Source organism: Rhamphochromis sp. 'chilingali', assembly GCF_963969265.1.
Source record: "Rhamphochromis sp. 'chilingali' genome assembly, chromosome: 16".
Taxonomy (NCBI): Eukaryota; Metazoa; Chordata; class Actinopteri; order Cichliformes; family Cichlidae; genus Rhamphochromis; species Rhamphochromis sp. 'chilingali'.
Genome location: NC_137943.1, coordinates 31232227 through 31247176, shown reverse-complemented (window position 1 = coordinate 31247176; position 14950 = coordinate 31232227). Strand labels below are relative to the sequence as shown.

At 39.6% G+C, this 14950-nt stretch overlaps 1 protein-coding gene across 3 annotated transcripts in view; it reads right to left on the bottom strand.

Annotated features, from left to right (window-relative positions):
• Positions 1-10727, bottom strand: part of zmynd11 (zinc finger, MYND-type containing 11) — a 30579-nt gene extending 19852 nt beyond the window's left edge. For 2 of the 3 annotated variants that reach the window (XM_080906696.1, XM_080906698.1), the window contains exons 1-2: positions 10535-10725; positions 6261-6396 (exon numbers count right to left, since the gene is read on the bottom strand). In XM_080906696.1, coding sequence (XP_080762822.1) covers positions 6261-6391 — 131 coding nt within the window. In that variant the 5' untranslated portion in view covers positions 6392-6396; positions 10535-10725. Of the gene's footprint in view, positions 1-6260; positions 6397-10534 lie in introns of all 3 variants that reach the window. The other variant, XM_080906697.1, reaches the window with a different exon arrangement.
• Positions 10728-14950: the final 4223 nt, after the last annotated feature.

Genomic DNA, 14950 nt, shown 5'->3' with positions numbered 1-14950 from the left:
AAAGATTAGCCTCTGCCTCACCAACTTTGTTCTCCTTCTACATCACCCATCACCTTTATAGCCACAAAGCCGACACGGTGAAATTAAGCTGCAGTGGGGCTGTAAAGAGAGGGGAGGTTGTACAGGAAAGCTGGTGCTATCCGTTGCATGCCAGTGCTTGCCGTTACCATGACAACACCCACTCGCCGCCAGTATTCATTTGGCAAGCCGCCAGGTCCCAAGGTGTTCGCCAACTTGCTGAAAAGAGATGTGCCAAGTGTTTCATTGAGTCTGTGCTCCATCCGCCAACTGAAAGGAATGACTGATCAGCAAGGTCTGCTTTGGGTGATTTGTCATCAATTTGCATAGTCTGAACAATGTGGAATTCTCGCAGCAGATAAAAACCAAGATGGTTAAAACGTCGTGACCCCAACCTGCTGCAGATTTAAGGTTTCTACAGCAGGAGCGAAGCAATTAGAGGGAGAGCTGACCACATGGCGAGAACAGCAATGAGCGAGCAGCAGCTGGAGACTGTCAGAACTTAACAGCTGCCAATCAAGGTATTGATCCATGTCTGGTTTGCCCTCCAGTATAAACAGGGCACAACACAACACCCAAAGCTTTGCCTTCGCAGCTTGAGGAAAAAAACCCAACTGTGAAATAGAAACAGCAATGCCAGACTAGGGGTGTGCAATATCAACCGGGACTCGTACTTTAGTCAATTATACGAAACCAACTTGTCACAACAAAGGACCGTACTAGACAGTTATCAGAAATAATAGCCACTTAAACTAATTGTTCATGTTTTACTGATGTTCAACAGATGTTTACTATTGGTTTTAAGATTTTTAGTGCAGAGACCCATCTGTCCTGGCAGACAGCAGCTGCATCCTTCCCCGTCTGGAAAAATAAGATGCATGACAGCCTCGTGAACCAGAACGATTTTACACGGCTTTGATCTACAAAATGACCCCGCTCGATTTACGCTTCGTCAGAGTCGACGCCATACAACTAGGGCTGCCACAAACGATTATTTTGATAGTCGACTAGTCACCGATTATTTTTGCGATTAGTCGACTAATCAGATCATCATCCATTGGATGTACAGCGTACAGCTTATTGCACCAGCAGCATCTGGTCTTATATAACTATCATTAGCTTACAGCTTTAAGTGTTTAAGGTCTGTGCTAACTAAAAATAAAGACAAGATGGTAGTTTATTAATTTTTAATGAAATTTGCAGATTGTTTCGGTGAAGTTTAATAAACTCCTTGCTTTCTAAAATATAACAGGACACCGGAGTATATTCTCCAGCGTCTCACACTTCTGATAATCAGCTGTCTGCTTGACAGTTTTAGCTGTGCAAAAACTATAACTTTAATCTCAGCCAAACCGATTTACTCAGGAACAAATAAAATACTAAAGAAAGCCAAACAATAACATTTTTAAGTTATCTAAGTGACTTATATATATGTTTAACCTGACTAGCGAAAGACGGCGGTGGGTTTGAAAACGATTTGCCGGGAGTCCGGTGTTCTCACGGCTCTAGTTAGCCTTGCCCCCGTCTAGCTAACGAGCTAGTGGGTAACAGACGTCTCCGAAAACGTCGGAGCGCTTTTGAAAATATGTGGTGTCTTGATAAACTGAGCAGATATTTGAGGTTTACACAGCTACATTCTCGCCTGAAAATATGTTAAACGTTTATTTTGTGACCCAGAAAGAATAATAAGAGTAAAGTTAAAACTAACTAGCTGCCGCCATTGTTGACAACTGCGCTGGGCTGCGCTATGAATTCTGGGACACAGCTTCTTCTTCTTCGGGGTTTAACGGCAGCTGGCATCCTTGTACATGCAGTGCTGCCATCTTCTGTTTCAGTCCGTTATTACACTCTTAAATCCTGCTACTTATTCCTGCGTCTTTTGGGATCTTACAAAGCTTCAAACGATGCGTCGACTATTAAATTAGTCGTCGACGATTTTAATAGTCGACATAATCGTGACTAGTCGACTAATCGTGGCAGCCCTACATACAACCTAAACAAAGTGTTGGGGAGTAACGGAATACATGTAGCGCCGATACGTATTTAACCTCCTAAGACCCAAACTCTTCCATGGCATGCATTTTTTTTTTTTGTGTCCCGTTTGGATCTTTAGCCATCAGAATTGTTGTCTTAAGGCCAAGAAAGATGCCAAGCAGATTTATTTTACCAAGTGGATCATCATGGCCTTGCCATATTGGTCCATTTGATTGACCTTTATTATAATTATGAATTTATTTTATTTTCAGTTGCTACAAACGGGACAGACATGACTGGGGGATAGGACAGGGAGAAAGAATGAAAGAAAGAGAGGGAGAGAAAGAAAACCAAAGGGGAGAAGAGACGGTGAGAAGGGGGGGAGAAAGAAAAAAAAAGAAAAAAAAAAGAAAAACAAACAAACAAATAAACAAACAAACAAACAAACAAAAACAAAACACCTGGGTCACCTGTATGGAGAAAAAAAACAGAAGAGAAACATAATAATTAAAAAAAAAAAAAACCAGCACCATCACAATAAACTAGCTAGCAGTAGATATCAGTAGATGCTAAATAATAAACGATATTGTGCAGCACGCAAGATAGACAGCGCACAATGTGCTTTGAGGCAGCAGCCAAGAAAGCTGTAGTCCGTGTCTGTGAACACCCGTGTGTACACCTGTGTACATACCTGTGTGGATCAGCATGGCATGCATTTTTAATTTCTCTTTGATATCTGGGCATATTGGGACCCGATGAATGTAAAAACAAAGAATTACCAGATTTTTTTTTTTTAACCTGATTTTTGTTTCTAAGAAAAATGAGAGCCACATATGAGGATATTTGTTTAAAATTTCGATAGAACAGTAGCAGAATAATGTCCTCGTAAGTGGATATCAGGCCATTGTTGAGCAAAATTTAGTATTTTGGTCTAAATAACCCATAATGTGATGTCCACATATGTGGACGGCAGGTCCTAGGAGGTTAAAATACAAAATATGAGTAACTGTATTCCGTTACAGAGTTATTTTCCTGTTTCATATTGTGGCGGGTCAGGACTGTTTGGGTTTTGTTTGACATGTTCTGTTGTTCCAGGTGGCAGCGTTGCGGTTGCCATGGTTACAGGGTGACGCTCTCTCTCTGCGACTGTGTGTTTCCTGGGTGACAGAGTGGCTTTTTGTTGTTGTGCTAAGCTAACAGGCAGAATGCTACAGGCATCGCCCTAAAGCATGTAGCCTCATGGGCAGTGTAGTCCGTGCTGCAGGGAGAATGGACTGCCATACACGTTATGTGTCTGAGCGCGAGGAGGGAGAAAAAGGAGGGTGGAAAAGTACGAGTTGTCATCGAACAAAAACGAGAGCTGGAAGCATGTAAATACAATAATAACCCTTCAGTAATAGTAATAAATCACACGGCAATAGTACATTCGTGTAGTTGTAAAAAGCAAGATAATATATTAAGATATATTATATTTCAGAATACATTACTCTTATTGAGTAACGTAACGGAATACGTTACAAAACACATTTTGGGGTATGTATTCTGTATTGGAATACATTTTAAAAGTAACCTTCCCAACACTGCCTAAACAGTGCATAAACACTTTCTCCACAGGTGTGTGAATATTAACCTTGAAGGCCGACAGTGGCGCCCGTACAGTTTATGATACTAGCCACACTCTGTAAACAACACAGTCTCTGTGCCATTTCATCCATTGGAAAGAGTCAGTGTTGGGATTGCTATTCAAAGAAAGTAATGTATTACACATTACTTGTTACTTAAAACAAAAACAACAAAAAGTAATGCCCTATATTACTTATTTACTCACCTGAGAAAGTAATTCTTTCCATTACTCATTACTCTGTGACACTGTCACATAATTACCCCTTAACACTATAACGCTGACTCAATTCTCTATCTCAACAAGGATAGATATAATCTTTTTTTAAGTGTCTTGTATGAACACAAACCCAACAATGCAGACCAAATCTGAAAACCAACCCAAAGAGACTTTGAAGTGATGGCCACACTTTGAACTACAGAAACATGAAACAAGCCTGACAGCTCTTGCTACCTACTGAAGATCAGGCTCTGGCTGCTGGGCTCGGGTCAGCATGAACTCAACTACATCACCAGCTTGGGTTCTTCGCTACCTTTGTGTTAGCATGCGGTCTGCGCAGATGCCTACAAAAAGTCCAAAATCTGTTTTCTGTCCTTGGCGCAGTTTAAACTTTTTATGAAATGAAAATAAAAACAATGTCTAAATCTGCACTCCAGCTGATTACAGCCAAGTGCACAGGAAGAAGACATGTTTGAATTTTTTTTCCTGTTTACTCAGAATGCAGATAATTGAAGAACGTTTGTAATGCAAGTAATGGTGTAATTGTGACTGATGACTGAATTTAGTACAGTAAGTCTCCTGAAGCACATAAGGTGCTTACAGTAATGCAGTACTCTGGATCACATTACACCTAGCACTCCTGGACACAGCAACATTTCAGTGATATTAAAAATGTTTTTGAGATGTGAAAAACATGATCAACTGTTCACATTCATAAACAATGTTTCACCTCTTCAGTTAAACTGCTCAGTTTTACTGTTTGAGTTTTACACTAGTGCAATTTTTTTGGAAATATGGTTGTATAAAGGGATGCTCAGTGACTCGACTAAAGTAGGTTGTAGCAGACGCGCCCCACTCAGATAGGCGCCTGCTACACCCGTCCAACCCTGAAACCAACACCGAAACTAAAGCCGTGCACAACTGAGGATACAGACACAAGCAACACAGATTTTAATCATCGTAAAATACGCACATCAAATCAAGCGCACACCGCATTAAGAACATTTTCACTGCTTTTTGACCTAAGTGAGAGCCCTTTCCAGCAAGAAAACTACTCAGACACAAATGCACTAGACTCTGCTCTCAAAACTGCTTTGTCACAAAACATGGAAGGTGTTTGTCTACCAGCCTCAGTTAATTAGTGTTAATATACAACTTGTTTTTAGTAAATCAGTTAAGACTGGGATCAACACGTTAAAACGGCAAAGCCAGTCAGAAATCATCAGCTTTTATATTTATTGTATTATTTCCACAAATCAAACTTTGGAAACTGCTGCCACACATGCATTACTGAAGTTAGAGGATATATGTAAGATATAGTTAAAGTAAACTTTGATTCATTACTCATTGTTGAAGCAGGGGTCAGTCTCGCTCTGCAGACAGAGCTGCCTGACTCAGAGCGTAATAAGCAGAAACACGACATAGCTTTAGAGTAGAAATCTTTTATGTAACACATGAAAAAAAACAAAAACTATAGTGATTAAAAACTAAACGCTGCACAGTCCTAAAAGACATCGAACTAGACCTGAATCTATTACAATAATAACTGATTAGTCCACCTATCCCTGAATGACGCAGTTGTTCACCAAGCAGGCTCTTGAATGTGACGGTTTAAAAATAATTGTTTTAAGATCATCATCTTGGTCTGTTTACATCTAGAAACTGATTAAACGAAACCACGTAATTACGGCTTGTAGCTGTAGAACAAAGTGATTACAGATATGACGCATTTCATTTTGGGTACATTTAAAATGAATTCAAAAACAAACATGAAGAACAATCCCTCAAGGGCATCCCACAAGGATAAATGGTGCTCATTTGAATACGATAACAAGCCAAAGGCAACATTAACGACAACTGCACAAAAGCATCTGTTATGTTGATGATAATTATTTGGCCACAAACAACAATCAAACAAATCGGAACACTTGTGTTTAGCATTTTGATGCTTTTCTGCTGGATATTATTTTGTAGTGGAAAAAAAAAAAAAGTTCTTGATAACATGTTCACCGTTTTCTACCACTTGGAATAAAGGACCAAGCAAACAAATTACTGACAATGATGAGACGCAGTTTCAGCCCTACAAAAATAAAAATACAGAAAGAAATTTGAAAGCTTTTTAGATTCTAGACATCTTAATCTAGAGAGATTAAGATTAAAGATTAAGTAGGAAGAGTTTTTCTAAGAGCTTCAAATATCGGTCACCCTGGAACATCAAAGAACCAAACCAAACAAATGATTCAAACAGCTCACCATATCAACATGAAGGTAGTTTGAGCGATGACATGTTAGCACAGTGATGACCTAAGGGGATAAAATGTCTTCGCACTCTGCCTTTAATGACCTAAAACACTGACTGGGGAGCTGACACAGCCATTTATGTTCATAAATAACATTACTACATCCGTGTTATCTGCTGTGGACTTACTTTGAGATCCTGTCCATGTTTGCGATTTGTTTCTGGTTGCGTATGACCTCGATGGCCTCCCAGACATACTGGACGACCTTTGGGTCCGCCTGCCTCTTCTTCACCACACGTGACATGATTTCCTTATTCATGACAACTGTAAGAAACAAAGACAAAAAAATATTGATCAGCAGTTATTTTGCTTTTGTTTAATAAATGAACAGAAACTTACCGGTAAACAAAATACAAAGAGGCACACAGACTGCTCCAACATGGCAAAAAATCACAATCATGAGTATAACAGAAATGAACTGCTGATTATTTAACATGATTGTTCAATCATTTCATCAACATCAAGCATTTATTGGTCTAGAAAAATAAATCTTTTTCAAGGGGACTTTATTGAATTTTAATATAACCTCAGTCAGAAACAAATATATTGGGGGGGGGGGAGATAAATCCAAGCATTTGTTCCTGACCACCGAGAACACTCACGTTAACTTTTATCGAGTGGAAAAAAGTTAGCTTGTTTATATTATGCTAACATAGCTGTGTCGCTAGCGGTCACGTAGCACATCATTATATACCAGCTAGCCCAACTTCAGTAACCCTACAAACGTCACTGCTGTTTAGTTTTCTGTCTTCATTTATGTTGGAAGTGATAACAGAGCTGTACGTTTTAATTTGTTTCCAAAACCCCGCAGTCAGGACATGCTATATTGTATTTAGATAGAAGCTAGCGAGCTAACTCCCTGCTAACTTCCTGCTAAACTCCGTTAAATGTCATAAATTCCGTTTTCATGGATGCCTGGATGTTAAACTCAATTGTTACACCTGGTAGAGCAGAACACTGATCATTTTATTAAAGATGAAAGACTTTAGACAGTTTTTCAACTCTCAGTAATGCCATAGTGATCGTTTGATATATGGACCTGCAGCGGAGTTTAGGTCCAGACACGGCTGGTGACGTCAGACTGAACAATCGGATTTACCTCATAAGACAACACTCACATCACTGGATGAGAGCACATACATTTCAGAATATTTTTCTTACCTGGTAGACTGGTCGGGTAAGCTATTAAACAAATTAACTTGCATTCATTACGGTTTGGACAGTTATTGTAAATCTTCTCCAACTATGAGCAAAAGGTGAACGTAATGAATACACACAACTTTGTGTCATTCATGGACAAATTACACACAGGTGTAAATCTATAATACATTTATTTGAAGTTTATTTTTTTTGCCTCTAACAAATGTTTCCTCTGGTGACATTTTTTATTTAGGCCTTGCTGACATTAAAACTAGTAAATCATCACAAAAGCAGCAAAACACAAGTTTACATTTTGCCTGATAGAGACACGATGTTTTCTTTACAAATGGTTGCATAGTTTCAGATCACCTGATAGTCACCAGGGGCGATGACAGATAACTAAAACCAAAGATTGTGCAGAATCCTGCGCGACTCTCCTTCAAGACATTACACAGGTGATGTATGGTACTTGAGTCATCACCTCATACCTCACAAATAGTTTTACCCAAGTATTCGGACCACATACGTCCTTCACATTAAAGACGTCACTAAAAACTGTGAAAGGAAATGCTTCAAGTAACAGTAACAAGTGTCTGATGCATATCCAAACCTCTGATTTTCATCAGCATAAACTGGACCATCAGGACAGACGTGTTACTTAGAAGAAAACATTGTTCCTCCTTCCATCTCATCTCAATGTTTAAGAGGAAAAAGCTTGTACCAATGTTTAAAAAAATGAAATGAAAGCTGAAACATGGCAGCTATTTTTTTTTACAACATTTTTAAAAATGCTTACACAAGCAGAAATCTACCTAAAAATGTAAATACACCCTACAGTTACTTTAATTAAACCCTGACTTTATTTTACAGTATGAAAAACTATAACAACAAGATGAAATATTATGATCTTAAGCTAATTGCTTATGCTTATGAAGACAAGAGATATATGCCAGTGTGGTTTGTTTTAAAACCACATGCAGTCACTAGTTACTTCAGTTTTTAATGCAATTAATTTCTCCTGAAACTAAATAAACTCAAACTGGTTAGGTTGACTCCTTAAAATGGTGCACAGGCCTGGCCTACCCTAAATATCTTAAAAAATTCAAATCCAATTTTATGCGGTGCTCCTCTTAGCCATCCGTGAAACTTAAGATGTCACTTTCATAAACCGCAGCCAAAAGCTAACCATAATACTACTGAAAGAATTTTAACATGAACGAAGAAGCTCGGCTTTAGTGCACTTGTGGTAGAAGAGGCTGAGACAGATGTCGACAGGCGATGTTAATTCTCACCCCTTTCTCATGAGAGAATGGACCGTGGTTTATGTCGAAAGCACGTAAGAACGAGCCGCATATTTGTTGTTGGGAGCAAAACAAACAAACAAACCACCTAAAAATAAATGCAGATTCGGTTCAAATCAGCACAAACAATGCAAAAACGCTGTCTGTGACAATGCAACACTGCATATATCGGTCATAGTCAGTCAGAGTCATTAGGCGTGAGAGTTGATGTTACTGCTCTGAGTGTGGCTTCTTAAAAATACAGAGTTGATGTTTTAATATTGCAAAACCAGATCACATGAAGCACCTACTATAGACACATCTGGAGTCCACAAAATGCTACTGGCAAGTGTTTCTACAACTTTATTTTATATTAAAAACAAAACAAAAATGCAATTTAAAATAAATAACCTTAGCCTGTGATATTTACTGATATCCGTGGCCAGAGCTCATCTGTTGCCAGTCAATTTTGCAAATAGTGTAATAAAGGGATTTAAAAACAGTTTCTTTGTTCTTTTTTTCTCTGGCACAAAATGTGGCTTAAACACACACACACACACACAAAATAAAACAAGGCAGTGTTGGAAAATGGTTAAAATAAAAAAATAATCTGGATTTTACACCTTAATTTGTGTAACACTCGATTTTAAAACTGGCAATTTTTTGCACTGTTGACGAGAAAAAACTGTTTATGTTTTATGTGGATTCTGATAGTGAAACACAGAAAGTGCACAAATATTCTGATGTTCACATTCAAATACAGGGAAACGTAACCCGGCATCACACCATAGCTGAAGGCAAAACAAAATGAGGTGACACTGAGTAATGTGAGCTACCCTATTCTGTGTCAAGCGCAGTCGGTGTGAACGGGTGCCACCTGTGCAATGATGCCCTCGTTTCCTCCGTTCAGCCTGTGCCTCTCCTGAGATCACGCCGCGTGATGACAGGACGGGCGGCTCTGCACGCCGGCGTGCTCACACATCAATTAAGCAAGGTGTGCGACCCAGGAGCCCAATTAGCAGACAGACAGCCCAGGCTGAGTGGGCTTCGTGGCTCTCGCGGTAAACAAAGACGACACACCACGCTGCTGTTCCCTCACTAGAAAACTGACAGCCCCACCGGACGTTACGCCAAGAAGACAATCATACCCACTGGTTAAAACGCCGATTAAATCCACTTGACGGGCTCTAGGTTTAAAGAGGGCAACGCTGTCTAAACATTTTAGCACGACTCTCTGCCATTTACCGTTAGCCCGCTAACAGCAAGCGGGTCATAATAAAAGCTAGCGGAGGATCCCCGCTAGCTAAAACTAATGCATTACAACGCAGTGATTACCATAACCGCACATATAATATTTAATTTAAAGAACACACTTGTCATAACTTGTACCGTCAGCAACAAAGACAGCCGCGGCAGGCCACGGGCACTGCAATTGAAGGAGCTCACTTTAGCCACTAGCAGGCTGGCTAATGTCCAACTCAAAGCTTGTCAGGACAAAAAAAAGTCAGCTTTCCCCCCAGTGAACTCAAACCAGCTCGATTACATTGTAGACTAAATGCGAGATAACCTAAATACCAGAAAAGTACATAACAATAATAGGTGATTGTCGGCCATGCGATAGTTATGAGTAGATTTAATCAGCAAAGCTAGTAAACTGTTACGCAGCTAGCGTTAGCTGATGGGCAGCTAAAACATGCCAGCTTTACAGGAAACACTGGTGAGATTCACAATCACGGCAACAGACTGGGAGTGGGAGCACACACTGTGTTTGGTCGCTACAAACTAGGCTAACTAGTTACCTACTCGTTTATTTTGAAGGGCGCCATGTTCACAGTCCTCCATCATGGGGACAGGAAAAGAAGCCACGGCTAAGCTAACGGCGTTAGCGCATGTAGTTGCTGGCTAGCTAGCCGCAGTGTTGTCACACAGAGCCTGAGCCATTTTCTCCAGGATTCAAAAAAATAAAATAAAATAAAACTCACCTCCGCCTCCGTGTCACAAGCACAAAGCGCTGCAGAAAATCCGTTGAGGATTGGACTCGAGTCAGCTTACATCAGTAATTTTCGAGCTACTGGGGTCTGTTGGTGAAGGTCTGTGTCCAGCTTGGCTGAGAGGTAAACACGGGGCAGACGGAGCCGAGCGGAGCCACAGGGAGAACTCTAGTGGTGGAATCGGAATCACTGCAACCCGCTACACCTGGAGCCAGCAGCCGGGAGATTTCAGGGCATCTCCATGTCAAATCGATGTGCGTTGGGGAAGCTGACCTTCAAGGCTGCCTGTCAGACACGCTCCCTGAATCTTTAAAAATTATTTTTTTAACAAGATATTAAAAAAACAAGAAGTTTGACAGTATAAAATATAATATTTTTTCCACTTCAATAAATAAATAAATACGTGTTTTTAAAAAATTGTCAGATTCAAAAATAAATAGCGTGCTGGGGCTTCTCGAAAAATAAACAAACAAAAACACAATAAAAGACGAAAGCTTGGAATTTGTAAGGTGGTAACAATTTAGAGCAAATTCCAAATTCTTTTTTTTACTTTAATGAATTAATGGCAAACGATTAATTCATTTATCTAATGTCAGGCTTATAAACATTTTTGGTCTGTATAATTACCTGAATAGCATGTTAAAATAAACGTATTATGTTGTTTTTAGTTATTATTATTACTGTGTATTTATTTTTAATTTTCCATTTCAAGATGGATGAAACAGTTGGGGGAGCTAGAGGATAAGGCAAACTTATGTTCAAACCATCAAACAAATTTTAATATAAGATAAAGATAACACAAGTAGATACAAAATTTAGTTTTGAAATTATTATTTCAATAATTGGGGGGGGGCTATCCACACCTACCTTGCTCTGTGAGGAAAAGTAATTTGACCCCTACCCATGAAATCATAAGAACATGGTTTAACTGTGATTAAGCACATTAAAAAAGATTTAAACAAATGTTTAATATTATATGGATGAATTATTTTACTACTCTGTGAATATGTTATTGGACTTCTTTCTTTCTATATATTGTGATGATCATTGATCTTTAATAATTTGTAAAAAAAATTTATGTATTTTAGTGTTGTTTTTGTCCAGTTCACACTGGTTTGACGGTTAATGGAAAATATTTCTGAAGGAAATGTTCATGTTTTTAGGAAGGCTGTAATCATTCAAAAATGATGGCAAACCACGTCCTTCCAGTATATCTACAGCATAATGTCACAGATGAGATCATCACTGCCAAACTGGTCTGTCTGCAGTGTAGACCTGCTGTCCAATGAAAAACATTGAACACTATGGATAAAAACGGTCCCATGTGAAAATGTAATTTGATCACTGGCCATTCAAAATTTCTTGACATCAGTTTGTGCCCTGAAGCTGAAGTGCACTTGAGCGATGCTGCAGGACAATGATCCGAAACACATCGACAAGTCTACAAAATAAAAGCTTTGGAGTGTAATAAATCAAAGTTTGGACTTAAACGAGACTGCGATGCTTTCGCATGACCTTTAACATCCTGTCCATGTTTGAAAACCCTCCAATGTTTCTTAAAAAAAAAAAAGGTTGTGGAATTGCGTAATCAAAGTCTGGATTTAAATCAGATTGGGATGCTCGGGTGTGGTTCTTTTTTTGCATGCAGAATAAAGTGAACCAGAGTCAAATTCCTTTTTTGTGCACAAACTTGACCAAATAAAGATGATTTTGATTCTGACTCAAGAGATTCTGCAATAAGGAGTCAGCCAAAATTGCTCCATGACAATGCAAAAGACTCATCGTTAGTAACAATAAATTCTTGATTGGTGTTGATGTCTGGTACGGGAGGCCCAACCAGTTATTAGGTTTCAGGGATAATTATGTTTTGATGTTGAAAAACAGAAAGCGTCAGAGTGAGTGCAAAGGAATACACAAGTCAGTTTGTAAGTTCACGAGCTCTCAACAACACTGATTATTTCTTTTATTTAAGCTTCATTTGTTTTAGTACAATGTAAAAGCCGACAACAAAAACAGCAAATGGCAGAGATGAGATTATTTTGACTTCTTAAACGTAACAAGCAGATTTTCTGTTTGTTGTTAGTTTTTCAAAAGTAATGATAAAAGTTCACCTCCACTTTAAAGACTGCAGGTGCAAATAGTTTGACGGTTAATGGAAAATATTTCTGAAGGAAATGTTCATGTTTTTAGGAAGGCTGTAATCATTCAAAAATGATGGCAAACCACGTCCTTCCAGTATATCTACAGCATAACGTCACAGATGAGATCATCTCTGCCAAACTGGTCTGTCTGCAGTGTAGACCTGCTGTCCAATGAAAAACATTGAACACTATGGATAAAAACGGTCCCATGTGAAAATGTAATTTGATCACTGGCCATTCAAAATTTCTTGACATCAGTTTGTGCCCTGAAGCTGAAGTGCACTTGAGCGATGCAGCAGGACAATGATCCGAAACACATCAGCAAGTCTACCTCTGAACAGTTAAAAACAATTAAAACAACAATAAAATGAAAGTTTTGGTGTGTCCTAGTCAAAGTTTGGACCTGAATCAGATCATTATGTACCCAAACATGCCATTCATTTTTGAAAAGCTTCCCTCATTTCTATGATTACATAACTCTGGAAAGTGTAGTGGGCCAAAATTCTCTCAAGATGACGGGAAAGAGTCATCGCCAGTTATTGTAAATGCTTGATTGCAGTTGTAACTGCCAAGGGTGGATCAACCAGTTAGTACGTTTCATTGGGAGCCAAGTATGTTTAGGTGCTGACATGTGGAGAAAGTGTGAGAGTGAGTACAAAGGTTTGCATCACAGGTGTGTTTGTAAGAGATTGAAAAGTGATTACTTCTGTTACTTGTGCTTTATTTGTTTTAGTACAATAAAAGAAACAAAAAAGACAACTATTATGAGAGATTAGATTATTTTCACTGGGTACATGTAGCATGCAGATGTGCTGTTTGTTGCTTAGGCTTTCAGGAGCAGTGATAACAAAAGGTTCACCTCTCCTTGAAACTTTACAGGTAATGGAAAGTTTTCTAAGGAAATCTGTATAAAATCTGTATAAATTGCAACGATGACCCCCAACCACCATCATCCAAGAACGTGACAGCTTCAGTGTAAATGACCACAGCAGACCCGATGGCATTAAAGGGAGTTTTTCCTTCCCACTGTCGCCAAAGTGCTTGCTCATAGGGGTTCATATGATTGTTGGGTTTTTCTCTGTATCTATGAAGCGCCTTGAGGCGACTTTTGTTGTGATTTGGCGCTATATAAATAAAATTGAATTGAATTAACATGCTTTTCAGCATACTTTATTAAGTATGGGGGGTGCTTCAAAAATGGGATGAGGAATGGAGAGCAAGCTCACTGACACCAAAGACCCAGCAGAGCCTTGGTTGGTTTGTGGAGACTGGGGGGGTGGTTGTGCCTGTAGAGTTCCTTAAACACTTTAAGGTGTAGGACTGTCACATCAGCACGCATATCAATTTTAAATGACACGTTCTTGTTATTTATGCTTAAGGAAACATTCCACGGTTCATCCTCACACTTAATGCTACCAAGGAACAAACCGTGTTCGTCCTCTTCGACCTCATGCACAGTTTTGGGTGCCCTGCATATGCGCCTGTAATGTCCTTTTTTCCACATGCATGGCATTTTACTTCATGTGCTGGACAATCTTGCTTTGAATGGGATGGAGCGCCACCACATTTATGACACGTTGACCCTTTTTTGCTGTCTTCTCAGAACCCACGTGTTTTAGCTTGACGACTATCAGTCTGGAGAGGTTTTGGTTCTAACAGGCTTACGACTGATTTTATGCACTCTATCTACGGACTGAGCATCGCTAGCCTCAGCTCTAGAGTCACCTTATAAGGAGGATTGTTGTCGCTTTACATCTTCACTTTGCCTCGCCATGGTGATTGCCTTCTGCAGGGTCAAATCTGGGTTAAGCCGCGTGCGTTCTGACCGTTTGTCCGTGAGACCGACAACGAGCCTGTCACGTATCAATTCATCATGTAGCATCATGTGTTCTGCTAGTGCATACAGTGCAGTCACAGAAGCATCCACCGTCTCATTTTCTCCCTGTCGGCGCATGTTGAATTTGGCATGTTTGTGGATCACATTCTTCTTCACAATGAAAAAAGCCTGGAATCCATCACGTACCCCCACATACGTTGCTCAGCTGTTAAACTCAGACCGCGAAGCACATCGTCCGCCTCATCTCCCATGCAGTAACTTAAAGTGTTGACTTGGTTCTCCTCCGAAGTCACGTTCAAATTACTGGCGAGACAGAATCCCTCAAACTTCCGTATCCATTTGGACCACACCTGCGGCTTTGAAAAGTCGGATGCTGGATGTCACACTCGGCCCTGCCTGCGCTCTCTGTGCAGTTTCATCTGCCATATT